This window comes from Hibiscus syriacus, unplaced genomic scaffold (genome assembly GCF_006381635.1).
Source record: "Hibiscus syriacus cultivar Baekdansim isolate YM2019G1 unplaced genomic scaffold, ASM638163v2 tig00004779_pilon, whole genome shotgun sequence".
Classification (NCBI taxonomy): Eukaryota; Viridiplantae; Streptophyta; class Magnoliopsida; order Malvales; family Malvaceae; genus Hibiscus; species Hibiscus syriacus.
Genome location: NW_024062030.1, coordinates 289,523 through 304,517, shown reverse-complemented (window position 1 = coordinate 304,517; position 14,995 = coordinate 289,523). Strand labels below are relative to the sequence as shown.

General features: G+C 37.1%; 2 protein-coding genes and 3 pseudogenes across 2 annotated transcripts; 3 read left to right on the top strand and 2 right to left on the bottom strand.

Moving 5' to 3' along the window:
- The first annotated feature begins 1,123 nt into the window (after positions 1–1,123).
- LOC120198220 lies at positions 1,124–2,952 on the top strand (annotated as a pseudogene).
- A 175-nt stretch (positions 2,953–3,127) lies between these two features.
- Positions 3,128–4,957, top strand: LOC120198208 (cytochrome P450 71AU50-like). Its single transcript, XM_039199571.1, has 3 exons — positions 3,128–4,117; positions 4,212–4,829; positions 4,888–4,957. Exons 1-2 carry the CDS (start codon positions 3,239–3,241, stop codon positions 4,824–4,826), a joined length of 1,494 nt encoding a protein of 497 aa, XP_039055502.1. The 5' UTR covers positions 3,128–3,238; the 3' UTR covers positions 4,827–4,829; positions 4,888–4,957.
- Positions 4,958–5,343: 386 nt separating this feature from the next.
- On the top strand, positions 5,344–6,616 carry LOC120197533 (annotated as a pseudogene).
- Positions 6,617–7,120: 504 nt separating this feature from the next.
- LOC120198199 (cytochrome P450 71AU50-like) lies at positions 7,121–8,787 on the bottom strand. The gene is made up of 2 exons (XM_039199567.1): positions 7,865–8,787; positions 7,121–7,770 (listed from the first exon to the last, which is right to left on the bottom strand). The coding sequence occupies exons 1-2, from the start codon at positions 8,744–8,746 to the stop codon at positions 7,156–7,158; spliced, it is 1,497 nt and encodes a 498-aa protein (XP_039055498.1). The 5' UTR covers positions 8,747–8,787; the 3' UTR covers positions 7,121–7,155.
- A 3,089-nt stretch (positions 8,788–11,876) lies between these two features.
- On the bottom strand, positions 11,877–14,286 carry LOC120197523 (annotated as a pseudogene).
- Between the last annotated feature and the right edge of the window lie 709 nt (positions 14,287–14,995).

Here is a 14,995-nt window from a genome sequence, read left to right as displayed (position 1 = left end):
GTTTCAACCAATCTGACCCGATACGAAAATTTTATATTTTTATCCGACCGGATACGAACTTGACCCAATTTTTTGAGATAAAATTTGAACTCGATCTGACTAAACCTAAAATAATAAAAATATTATTTTTATTCAATAAAAATAGTGATTTAATTAAAAAATAATATATAGAGAAGTATTATTATAATTATTCTTAAATATATGAAAAAATTATATTTTTTTCATGTCGGTCTCATGCCCATCCCTATATGGCACCATTAGACTTGATGTTGATTACTAACCACCTGAATTTTGAGTTATCATTTACTTTCTTATATTATATTTTTTTTTTAGTTTCTAATAATTTTAATTTTATAATATGTTTTTTTTCTGTTTTTATGGTAGGTTTTCGAACGTTTAATCATTGTTTTTGTTTAATTTTTTTAGGTTTGGATTTGACATCGCATCGACTGACCAAGATAGCACAATTTTGTTATTATATTGATATTCCCTGCTTTAGACCCTTGAATTGGACTTAGCTAATCAATTTGTGTTCGTAAATATTTTTTTCACGACGTTCGATTTTGATTTGTGATTATTGATGATATTTTAGTAGTTTAATTTTTTTGTGGTTCGTTTATCGATGAAATTAAATTTGTTCATATCTGTCTTTTGTTCGTTTTTTTTGTTTTGTTATAAATTTAATATTTTCTTGTATGGTCATGATATGATTCGAGTAGCTAATTTATTGTGTTAGTAGTTATAAAAATATTCTTATTACGTGTTTAATTTACAAACTTTATTATAATTTTAAATATTTTATTTTTTAATAAAACTAATTGGTCTATTTTATATATCAGGGATAATTTTATATTTTCTCATGACAACAACATTGAGTGTTATCATGTCAAACTTGGGAAAAGGACAAGGAGATTAGGTAAATTGTCACTATCAAATAAGATTTTAAATTCCAAATTGATATCAAATTAAATTAATTTTATATTTTGATAAAGAAATCAAATCTAAATCCAATATTTTATATTTTGATAATTTACAATTTTGACATTAGACAGTTTACAAAATTTATTGACCCTTCTCTGCAGCTTTTAGCATCAATGGAAATTGTGCGCCTTATCACTTCACTAGACAGATATTAGTTTGTTTTTGTTACTTGTTTTGCGTTTCTGTCTTCAAGCTTTAACCATATGGAGTGGACAAGTACAATTCTTGCAATTGGTGCACTTATCTTCTTCTTCCAAGCCTTGACATGGAAAACAAGGGCTAAAAGTAAGAGATTACCACCTGGTCCGATAGGGCTTCCGATTCTCGGAAACCTTTTGATGATAGGGACCAAGCCACACCAAGATCTTCAACGATTAGCCCACAAGTATGGCCCCATCATGCACTTACGCCTCGGCTTGATGCCCGTGATCGTCGTCTCATCCCCGGAAGCCGCCGAGCTATTCCTCAAGACGCATGACCTTGTTTTCGCTAGCAGGCCACCTCAAGAAGCGTCCAAGTATATTAGTTACAATCAACAGAACTTGGTCTTCGCTCCATACGGTTCATACTGGCGCAACATGCGCAAGATGTGCACCTTATAGTTACTTAGTAACCACAAAATTACTACATTCAGATCCATGAGGAAGCAAGAAGCCGATCTCTTAGTTCATCGAATTCGAGAGGCTGCTGCTGCTGGTGTTGCTGTTGACCTCAGCTCTGAAGTCACGTCTTTTAGTACCGATGTCGCTTGTAGAATGATCATCGGGAAGAAATATAATCGTGATGATTTCAGTGAAAAAGGGTTTGATGCTACTGTCCGAGAGACTATGCAAATAGCATCTGCGTTTAATTTAGCGGATTACATCCCTCAAATTAGAGGACTCGATCTTCAAGGGAAAACAAAGCGCATGAAAGCTATTGCCAAGGATTTTGATGACTTCTTTGAGAAGATATTTGAAGAGCATGTTCAATCTAAAGATGAAAACAGAACCAAGGACTTCATAGATGTCATGCTGGGATTCATGGGATCTGAAGAAACCGAGTACCGCGTGGAACGAGACACTATCAAAGCAATCATCTTGGTACACTTTTATGTCTCGATATATGTCCCTTTTCAAACTCGTCTTTTGCGCCTTTCGATCTAAAATTTTACCCTGTTTATTTCGATTCTTACAGGACATGCTTGCAGCTTCAATGGATACATCGGCGGCTGCGATCGATTGGACAATGGTGGAACTCATCAGACATCCACATGTGACAAAGAAACTCCAACAGGAACTCAATGATGTGGTAGGCATGAATCGGACGGTCGAAGAGTCAGACCTGGAGAAATTGGAGTACTTGGACATGGTTATGAAAGAAAGCTTCAGGCTTCATCCGGTAGCGCCATTGATTGTCCACGCATCTAGGGAAGATTGCACGGTGAACGGCTTTCACATACCGAAAGACGCACGCATCTTTATAAACGCATGGGCCATAGGTCGGGACCAAAGGGTTTGGACCGACACCGACAAGTTTAATCCGGAAAGATTCATCGGAAGCAACATTGATGTTCGAGGACAAAACTTCGAGCTGATCCCATTTGGTTCCGGTCGTAGAAGCTGCCCTGGAATGCAATTGGGTCTGATCATTGTTCGGCTCGTGGTGGCGCAATTGGTTCATTGCTTTGATTGGAAACTTCCGAAAGAGAAGCAGGCAACCGAGTTGGACATGACCGAGGACTTCGGAATTGTTTGTCCTAGAGCCCAGCATCTTCAAGCTATACCAGCATGGCGCCTAAATACATGAGGGAATAAGGGTAAGCTAATTTTCCGATTAAATCATTGAGGCAGAGAAAACATGATACTGGGAAGAACAATGAAGTGTAGTTAGCGATAACTCATGTTTAGTTTGATGAATTGGTATAAGCAAAGAATGTTGACGATGTCAATTTAGATGAATAATTTTAAATATTTTTGAGGAAGAAGATGACTTGAGCATTATCACCATTTGTAGCGGATGATAATCATTATAATAGTTTACTCAAAATATCTAATACGACACAGATATCGATGGAAAAAAATACTGTACAAAACATCAGTTTCTTAGCAGCCTAGCAGATAGCAACAAAAATGATTAAAAAAAGGACCAGAGGAAGGGTCCCGAATTGAAAAGAAAGTAGTTTGTGGTTGCCGCCTGTTTCACGTTTTTGTCTCCAAGCTCTATAACATTGATATAGGTAGACCCTGGTTGAGAGGTAAGGCTCCTCATCCCCACAATGGAGTGGACAAGTCCGGTTCTTGCAATTGCTGCACTTATCTTCTTCTTCCAAGCCTTCACATGGAAAATAAGGGCTAAGAACAAGAGATTACCTCCTGGTCCGAGAGGCCTTCCGATTCTCGGAAACCTTTTGATGATTGGGACCAAACCGCACCATGATCTTCAACGATTAGCCCGAAAGTATGGCCCAATCATGCACTTACACTTCGGTTTGATGCCGGTAATCGTCGTCTCGTCCCCGGAAGCTGCCGAGCTTTTCCTCAAGACACACGATCTTGTTTTCGCTAGCAGGCCACCTCATGAGGCTTCCAAGCGTATTAGTTACAATCAAAAGGGAGTGGTGTTCTCCCCATACGGCTCGTACTGGCGCAATATGCGCAAGATGTGCACCTTGGAGTTACTTAGTAACCAAAAAATTAGTGCATTCAGGTCCATGAGGAAGCAAGAACTTGATCTTTTAGTTCATCGTATTCGAGAGGCTGCTTATGCTGGTGTTGCTGTTGATCTCAGTTCCATGATCACTTCTTTAAGTACCGATATCGCTTGTAGAATGATCATTGGAAAGAAATATAATCGTGACGATTTCAGTGAAAAAGGGTTCGAAGCTACACTCCGAGAAGGTATGCAAGTAGGATCTGCGTTTAATCTAGCGGATTACATCCCTCAAATTAGAGGACTGGATCTTCAAGGGCAAACAAAGCGCATGAAAGCAATTGCCAAGGATTTCGACGACTTCTTTGAGAAGATAGTTGAAGAACATGTTCAATCTAAAGAGGAAAACAGAACCAAGGACTTCGTTGATGTCATGCTGGGATTCATGGGATCTGAAGAAACTGAGTACCGCGTGGAACGAGACACTATCAAAGCAATCATCTTGGTACTCTTTTATGTCTCGATATACGTCCCTTTTCGAACTCGTCTTTTGCGCCTTTCGATCTAAAATTTTGCTCTGCTTATTGCGATTCTTGCAGGACATGCTTGCAGCTTCAATGGATACTTCGGGGGCTACGATCGATTGGACAATGACGGAACTCATCAGACATCCACATGTGACAAAGAAGCTCCAACAGGAATTCGAAGATGTTGTAGGCATGAAGAGGACGGTTGATGAATCGGACCTGGAAAAGCTGGAGTATTTGAACATAGTTATGAAAGAAAGCTTCAGGCTACATCCAATAGCGCCATTGCTGGTCCCGCATGCAGCTAGGGAAGATTGCACGGTGAACGGCTTTCACATACCAAAAGGCGCTCGCATCTTGATAAATGCATGGGCTATAGGTCGGGACCAAAGGGTTTGGACCGACACCGACAAGTTTAAACCGGAAAGATTCATCGGAAGCGACATCGATGTTCGAGGACAAAACTTTGAGCTGATACCATTTGGTTCTGGTCGTAGAGGTTGCCCTGGAATGCAATTGGGTCTCACCATCGTCCGGCTTGTGGTGGCACAATTGGTTCATTGCTTTGATTGGAAACTTCCGAACAATATGCAGACAACTGAGTTGGATATGACAGAGGACTTCGGACTTGTTTGTCCTAGAGCCCAGCATCTTCTAGCTATACCAACATGGCGTCTACATACATGAAAAGTTAACGCCTTTCTTCGGTTTAACCACTGCTATCCGACCTATTGAACGACTACTAAAGTTAACGCCTTTCTAATTTAACTCATTTAGTTCTTGAATTGTACTTGTTTCGATCGTCTTCACCACTGAGACAACACTCACTGTATTCAAGAGTTCTTTCCGAATCAGTTCTTCAATAATGCACCACAAATAGAGTGTACAAATTCACTGACTCTAATTAGCTTCTTCTACAATGGGGAGTTCACATGGCAAAGTCATTTCTTTAGGGTATGAATCAACTTACAGAATGAGAAGAAGAATCCATGGATGAAGACAAATTGCAAAGTCCAACTCCATCAGATTTTATTTGCGTAAAACCCCCAGAGATTTTAAAAACTTTTTCAATGAAGTGCGTATTAAAATTATAAAATTCAGCGCTCAGATTGTTTTGGTACACAATAGATCTTGATAAACTTAATAAAATTTGTCTTTCAAACGAAATTTCAACTCCTAAATTTGAGTAATTTAAAATTGATGTACAACTCTTGCAGTTGCTGCACTTATCTTCTTCTTTCAATTATGGACATGGAAAAGAAGGGCTAACATAAGAGATTACCTCCTGGTCCGAGAGGGCTTCCGATTCTCGGAAACCTTTTGATGATGGGGAGCAAACCGCACCAAGATTTTTCTACGGTTAGCCCGGAAGTATGGCCCCATTATGCACTTACGCTTTGGATTGATGCCGGTAATCATCATCTCGTCCCCCGAAGCAGCCGAGCCATTCCTCAAGACACTTGACCTTGTTTTCGCTAGCAGGCCGCATAATGAGGCTTCCAAGCATATCATTCACAATCAGCAGAACTTGTTCTTCTCACCATACAGCTCGTACTGGCGCAACATGCGCAAGATGTGCACCTTAGAGTTACTTGGTAACCACAAAATTAGTTCTTTCAGGTCCATGAGGAAACAAGAACTCTATCTCTTGGTTCATCGGATTCGAGAGGCTGGTGGTGGTAGTGTTCCTGTTGATCTCAGTTCTGAAGTCACATCTTTTAGTACTGATGTTTCTTGTAGAATGGTCTTCAGAAAGAAATATGACGATTTCGGTGAAAAGGGGTTCGAAGCTACGATCCAAGAGGGCATGCGGCTATCAGCTGTGTTTAATCTAGCTGATTACATCCCTCAAATTGGGGGACTTGATCTTCAAGGGATAACAAAGCGCATGAATATTATTGCCAAGGATTTTGATGAGTTCTTAGAGAAGATAATTGAAGAACATGTTCGATCTCAAGATGAAAACAGGGTCAACGACTTCGTTGATGTCATGTTGGGATTCATGGGATCTGAAGAAACTCATGAGTACAGCGTTGAGCGAGACACTATCAAAGCAATAATCTTTTTAAGTCCCTCTTCGATCTCGTAATTCGTGTCTTTCAATCTAAAAATCACCTGTTTATCATGATTGTTGCAGGACATGCTCGTGGGTTCAATGGATACTTCAGCGGCTACGATCGATTGGACATTGGCGGAACTCATGAAACAACCACGGGTGACAAAGAAACTCCAACAGGAACTCGAAGATGTGATAGGCATGAAGAGGATGGTCGAAGAATCGGACCTGGAGCAATTGGGGTACTCGGACATGGTTATAAAAAGAAAGCTGAAGGCTTCACCCGGTGGGATCATTGATGGCCCGGCATGCAGCTAGCGAAGCATACACGGTGAACGGCTTTCACATACCGAAGAACGCACACATATTCATAAACATATGGGCCATAGGACGGGACGAAGGGGTTTGGAATGACGCATAGAACACTTTGAGGGACTATACTGAAAAAAAAAACGAATGTTACTCTATTGAGAGGATATGAGTTTGATTAATCACGCACGTAAGATATATGTGTTGTCAATAGATTAAGAAAATCTTAAATAGATACTGTCTTATAATCATCTTATACCATTAAAAAATTGTTTGTTTGAAAATATCCCGTACTAAATTTTTTTATTGTCAAATAAATTGTGTTATCTTTCTTAATTTCATAAACAAAAAAAAGGAGTTTTTGCATAATTTTTAAATGAAGTTAAAAATTAATGATCGAGTGAATTAAAACAATAAAATACAAAAGTTTAGAAAATCAAATTAAAAGAAATTAAAATCAATTGACCAATGGCATAAATATATTAGTAGTAGGGTGATTTACCCCGAAACTCAGCCAAGCATTAGATGTAGATTATGATAACCGCCTTATTCAGTTTTGGATATATTTGAAGGAAAATTATTTGGTACACAGATTGTATAAATTTTAATTTATACAAATTTATTGTTTTATGATTTAGGGTTTATGAGTTTTCATGTATGTAGGCGCCATGTTGGTATAGCTAGAAGATGCTGGGCTCTAGGACAAGCAAGTCCGAAGTCCTCCGTCATATCCAACTCAGATGTCTGCATATTGTTTGGAAGTTTCCAATCAAAGCAATGAACCAATTGTGCCACCACAAGCCGGACGATGGTGAGACCCAATTGCATTCCAGGGCAACCTCTACGACCAGAACCAAATGGTATCAGCTCAAAGTTTTGTCCTCGAACATCGATGTCGCTTCCGATGAATCTTTCCGGTTTAAACTTGTCGGTGTCGGTCCAAACCCTTTGGTCCCGACCTATAGCCCATGCATTTATCAAGATGCGAGAGCCTTTTGGTATGTGAAAGCCGTTCACCGTGCAATCTTCCCTAGCTGCATGCGGGACCAGCAATGGCCCCACTGGATGTAGCCTGAAGCTTTCTTTCATAACCATGTTCAAGTACTCCAGCTTGTCCAGGTCCGATTCTTCAACCATTCTCTTTGCGCCTACCACATCTTCGAGTTCCATTTGGAGTTTCTTTGCCACCCGTGGATGTCTGATGAGTTCCGCCATTGTCCAATCGATCGTAGCCGCCGAAGTATCCATTGAACCTGCAAGCATGTCCTGCAAGAATCGCAATAAACAGGGCAAAATTTTAGATTGAAAGGCGCAAAAGACGAGTTCGAAAAGGGACGTATATCGAGACATAAAAGAGTACCAAGACGATTGCTTTGATAGTGTCTCGCTCCACGCGGTACTCAGTTTCTTCAGATCCCATGAATCCCAGCATGACATCAACGAAGTCCTTGGTTCTGTTTTCATCTTTAGATTGAACATGTTCTTCAATTATCTTCTCAAAGTAGTCATCAAAATCCCTGGCAATTGCTTTCATGCGCTTTGTTTGCCCTTGAAGATCCAGTCCTCTAATTTGAGGGATGTAATCAGCTAGATTAAACGCAGATCCTACTTGCATACCCTCTCGGACTGTAGCTTCGAACCCTTTTTCACTGAAATCGTCACGGTTATATTTCTTTCCGATGATCATTCTACAAGCGACATCGGTACTAAAAGAAGCGACCATGGAACTGAGATCAACAGCAACACCAGCATAAGCAGCCTCTTGAATACGTTGAACTAAAAGATCAAGTTCTTGCTTCCTCATGGATCTGAATGTAGAAATTTTGTGGTTACTAAGCAACTCCAAGGTACACATCTTGCGCATATTGCGCCAGTATGAGCCGTAGGGGGAGAAGGCAATTCCCTTTTGATTGTAACTAATACGCTTGGAAGATTCATGAGGTGGCCTGCTAGCAAAAACAAGGTCATGTGTCTTGAGGAATAGCTCGGCAGCTTCCGGGGAGGAGACAATGATCACCGGCATCAATCCGAAGCGTAAGTGCATGATGGGGCCATACTTGAGGGCTAATCGATGAAGATCATGGTGTGGTTTGGTCCCTATCATCAAAAGGTTTCCGAGAATCGGAATCCCTATCGGACCAGGTGGTAATCTCTTGTTTTTAGCCCTTGTTTTCCATGTGAAGGCTTGGAAGAATAAGAAGACAAGTGCAGCAATTGCAAGAACTGGACTTGTCCACTCCATTGTGGGGATGAGGAGCCTTACCCCTCAACCAGGGTCTACTTATATCAATGTTATAGAGCTTGGAGACAAAAACGTGAAACAGGCAGCAACCACAAACTACTATCTGCCACAAATTTCAAAATGGGGTCCGGTGCAGAAAATTCAATACAAATATCTCCCTCATCTTTTTTTATTTTTTTGCAATTTTGCAATTTCGGAATCAGATTATAAAAAATGAAGGTATATGGGCTAAAATGAGAATTTTCAGAAATTATTTCTTTTAGTGGAAAGGAGAATTAAGCATTTATTAATTTTAAGTGGATTTCATAGAAACTCAATCTTAAAAGAAGAAATATGAGTGAAATACAATTTTTTTTGTATCGATCTTATTGTTCAAGACAATTGATGATGAATGATGATTGGCTGTCAACGACGATCGAAAATGTACAGTGCCAAAATGAAACTGTTTAAAAGTTTAGTGACAAAATCAATATACCCCTAAAGTTCATTGCTTAAAACGATATGATTTTGGGCATCAATAGTTATCGCCAAAATGATATTATTTTGTCCATATTATTATAGTAACGAAAATATTTGTATATGTCATCATCATGTTAAAATTCAACAATCTAGTGACACAATTCAACGTTAAAATATTTATATTTATATATTAACTTACTTTTAAATAAAATAAATATTAAAAATAAAAAATAAACGTGTAACTTGTCATAACTTAATGTCCACGTGAACTCTCGTTTTCTACTACGTTTTTTCAACGTATATGAGATAGGTTGTGATTGTGAACTATTTAAATTTGATTTGATCAAATTTGTTAAATATTCGATTTAAATGGACTCGATTTAAGTTTTAACTCAACTCGAATTCTTAACGAGTTGAAACGAGCTATTTGATATTCGGCTCAAAAACCTCGCTAGCAATTCGAAAAAAATATATATATGAAAATTTTATTTTTAAAAATATTAAATTATTAATAATATTAAAATTTATGTATTAATTTTTTATAAATTATCTATAACGTTTTCATATACTTAATGTTTAGGTTTGAGTTCGAAATTAAACCGAGTTAACTTTAAAGAATATTTTTTTATTTCAAACTTTTTCAAGCTTCGGTTCATGATTTAGAGTTTGAGTCGAGCTCGACTCTGCTTGTTTACAACCTTATTTTCAACATTCAACAATTTAATAATAGGGACAAACAAAGCGACATCGGTGGTGAAGGAATTGTTGTTATTATTTGAGTTTTCGAGTTCAAGCACCGTGAATTTCAAGGGTGTGAACGTTTAATGTCAAATGATTAAGAGTTATTTTTGAACATATATTACTTTGTACTATCCCAGATTAATAGGCCAGTAAACGAACCGAACGAACACGAACGGGGTACGTTCATATTCGTTCGTTTAATTTTAAACAAATGAACGAACACGAACATAAACGAACAAAAAATGTCTTGTTCATGTTCGTTCGTTAGGGAATGTAGCTTGTTCATGTTCGTTCATGTTCGTTCAATTAATGTTCGTTCAATTAAATAATAAACGAACATAAACGAACGGATGTAAACGAACATAAACGAACAAAATATACGAATGTAAACGAACACAAACGAACGAACGTAAACAGACACAATAAATGAACATAAACGAACGTAAACTAACATAAATGAAAAAATATATTTTTTCTTTCCTAACAATTTTAGGATTATATTTTATTTAATTGTTGTGAGCTTTTTTTTATTTGTATTTAAAATTAATTGAATTTTAAAATATTTATGTGTATTAGATTAAAATTTATTGGGCTTTAATATTTTAAATGAGTCTAGAGAGATTGGGCTAATCATAAATGAACGCACATAAACGAACATAAATGAATGAACATAAATAAAAGACCATATTATCGAACGTTCACGAAAGTAAATGAACGAACGAGCCCTCTGTTTATGTTCATTCATTTAATTAAACGAACACAAAATCTTGTTCATGTTCGTTGATTTAATAAATAAACAAACATAAAAGAACTTTCCGTCAAACGATTCACGAACGATTCGCTGAACGTTTAGTTCGTTTACAGTACTACAAATTAATAAGGTCATCGTTTACATTTCGTCAATGAGCTTTAAATATTTGTATTTACCTTAATGGTTAAGATAAATATCTAATTTTTTTTTTTACTTTTTTAGATCTATGGTGCCTGAACTAAATTATCACATTTAAATACTAATATGAACCAAAAATATAATATTTAATTGGATTGAAAAAAGTTTGGATGTCAATATATATATAATTTACTCTTTATTAATTCCCTATAAAGGCACGAGTCCCTATGCTCACTTAGTGCAATTGGGCCTAGGGATTGGCATGAGACTCGAATCCGACGAGTTTTGATTCGATCCAATTCGATCGGGTCGGATTTATTTTTAAAAAAATTAGGTTCGGGTAGGATTAGTTTTTTTAAATGTGATATTTGGGTCGGGTTCGGATTTTGGGTGAAAAATACTCTATCCGACCCAATATATATAACCTATATATTTAAGTATAATTACAATAATATCACTCTATTTATAATTTTTTCAATTAAGTCACTGTTTTTATTGAATAAAAATAATTTTTTTATTATTTCAGCTCGAGCCGGTTCGGGTTTCTAAATTATATATCGGGCCGGGTTTAGGTCGGGTAAAACCTTATTTTGATCAAATCGGCTCTCGGGTGGAGGATCCCTTGTTCTCGGGTTGAGTCGGGTGGATCAAAAACCCATCCCATGCCCATCCTTAGTTGGGCCAACTAAAATGCTGTGGAGGTACAGTTTTCAGCACCGGACTATACTCGAAGAAATTAGTAGGCTTAAGCTCAAACCCAACGCTTAACGTGGGCATCACCGGAAAATCTTCTTATTCTCGATGGTGGAACCCCACGGTGTACCAAACCACAATGTCCTTATTCTCGATGCTCCGATTCTTCTCCGACCACACCGCTAGTGTGTCGTCTCCTCGACTTCAATCGACATATCGCCCGCTAACCCATTTCTCCGACTTGTTATACGAAGTCACCCACATGTTATAATTTGTGAAAACGGTTCGGATTTGCGGGAAGTCATCGGTGACGAGGAGTGGCCCAGCTGATGATCCAGGGACCAAACGTTACCCGACATTGTTCCCGAGTTTAGTTTCCTTGTTCGGGTTAACCACTAGGAGCTCTGGCGGGTTAGGCCCGATTTTCACCTTTGCATCGGATTTGGCTTTGGCTAAGTTATGTTCGACGTTCCAATAACTCTTTCTTGGAATGTTCTTGTCTATGACCTGTTTGGTGATTAAACGGGTCTTCATGAAGGAATTTGCATCGCCGTCGACGTCGAGATCGAGATGGTATGTTAGGAAATGATCATGGCTCACGCCGATTGTATTGCCAGCTACCAAGGCACCGTAAACTTCCTCTTTGATTTGGTCGGTGCGAATGTAGGGCACTGCCTTAACTTGTAACACTCCTGTTAGACCGACCTGTAGGGTTGTTCATTCGGTTAAAACCGAATCGAATCGAATCAAATTAACCATAACCGAATTAACTAAACTTTTTTTTTCTTTAACCGTTAACCGAACCGAACTTTTTTTTAAATATATTAACCGAACCGAATAAATTTCGGTTAATTCGGTTAATTTTCGAATTAACCGAATTTTTTTTAAAATTTTCTAATTTATATAAAAATTAAATGTTTTTTAATTAAAAAAAAGTTTATAATTAATTTAAATATATAATTATAAAATAAAAATTTCAGATAATTTTTTTAATTAATTAATATTGATTTAGGTTTAAAAGTTATTGGATCTTAAATTATTAATTGGGTTTTAAATGGTTTGGGTTTAGCCTATATGTTATATATAATATATATAATATTTTTTAATTAAAAAATAGTTTACAATTAATTTAAATAATATATAATTATAAAATAAAAATTTTATATAATTTTTTTAATTAATTAATATTGATTTAGGTTTAAAAGTTATTAGATCTTAAATTATTAATTGGATTTTAAATGGTTTGGGTTGAGCCCATATGTTATATATAATATATTTAAAATTTAAAATTTAATTTCGGTTAATTCGGTTAATTAACCGAATTCGAACAGAATTAACCGTTAACCGAATTCTAAAAATTTTCTTAACCGTTAACCGACCGAACTAATTCGATAACTGAACCGAATTAACCGAACTAATTCGGTTATTTTAATTTATTTTTCAAAATTAAAGATTAAAATAATAAAAATTTTAAATATAGAGATTAAAGAAGTTGTTTTACATTCTTATTTCTATCAGATCAATAATTAATAAAAAAAGAATACAAATTTTTTAAATATTTAAATTTAAAATTTAAGAGGAACAAAAACATTATTTGACTAATATACCTTTCGATCAACTTCATTATGTCGCCACATTACATCGCCGGAATGTCTTTCGAATATGCACATTGCGTCCGGTACTTTCACAGGTCTACCATCCGAGGATGCGTAGTAGCCGTCCACAAAGACTGCACCGGATGGACAATCGTTCAGGGGTTCCAATGAAATCGCAAAGTTTCCGATCCCGTACTCCCCACAGTGGAAGATTGTCGTGCGGTACCATCCCTCCGTCGGATCCTGATACGGTACGAAGAGCTCGGAGATGAATGATCGATACATGACTTGACATTTTTTCTTTCTGTTCGGCATCGTAGACGGAAGCTAGAGAGATCACTGGACCAACTCGAGCATCAAACGCTAGATGGAACTTCCAATTTGCCCAACTGACAACATTTCCATCAAGTTCGAACCCTGTTTGTCCCAGCGGCTTTGGTGGAGCAGAAATTGAAACGTGGACCGAAAGGCGGTGTTATCGTCGATGCTCGATAATCAGTTCCCTCAGCTTTCGGCAACGGAATCACAGCACGGTCGATGTATTTGGATATCCTCATTTGTTCAATATCGGCAACAATCGTTATACCTTCTATAGGCCTCAGGTACATATTAACTGTCCCATTCAAATAGAAACACTTTACTTGCAGCTCACGTCTCGTCTTCAGTTGTCCATACCAACCAATCGTTAGACCTAAGAAAGAAACTTCGGATATATTAAGCCCCCGTCGTTTAATCGATGCTAAAAATGGTTCATGTTTAAGGGCTAAATCCGCATCAGCTTCTTGGTTTTTGGCGGTAAGTATCGGGTACCCGAACCCTCGTAGAGTTTATCGGAAACAACGGAGCGTCTATATAAAGCGACGATAAAGTTCACGAGTTTGTTGTTTGAGTCTGAGAACGACCAATGCTCGGCGAGGTGGGGGTTTGGAGGAGGGTTTCGATAGCCATGATTTTACAACTTGTTTTTCTGGTTCCTCTAACCCGACATATTGGAAGCTTAGCTTGTGGTTGAAGGTAGGGTAAGATTGATTCACGATGGCTCGAACCAGGAGGAACTCGGAGGGAGTGAGTGAGTCTAATGGGTGGGGATTAGAGGTGACTCGGGATAGAAAGAAGATAGTGAAGGAGGAGAAAATTAGTGTTGTTTTGAACGGTGAAGCCATTGTTGACTCTTGAAAACCTTGAGCTTCTATTTGTCCTTAAATACCCAAAATATAATGCAACTTTGATTTTTCTTACAAAATTTAATCAGTCCATGTCTTAATTCTTGTTTTTGCAGTCAGTAATCAATTAAAATAACACGTGACAAAAATGAAATTCTTAATTAAATAAGAAAAATACAATAATTCGAATATAAGGATTAAATTCTTAAATTAAATGAACTACAGGGACTAATACCATAAATTGACCTGTCTTTTAATCACAGTAACAAGCATGTCTCCCATTCTACTTCATCGTCAAAGCTGTCTCACAAATTTAGTTCATATCGATTCGGATTCATATTTTATTTCTTGGGTTAATTATTAAAATGATCACTTTTGTTTTAATTTTATTTATTCATGATAATTTAATTTAATTGATCCACTGACCACAACTATGAAAAATATCTCAAGATATAAAATTAATAATAATGAATCCCACACCCACCGCCACCTACTTTTTTTGTCCATAAAATTTCTGTTGAAAATAGCAATTTCACATTATTTGTGGTCAAATCATTTTTGCTTCAGCTATCGGCCAACCCCATAAGATTCCATTTAATTTGTATTAGGTGTCAAAGGAAGAAAATCCAAGAAAAATAGAGACCGTGTACAGGCCTAACAAATTCATTTTTCTATTTAATATATACTTTTAGTTTAATTTATATATTTA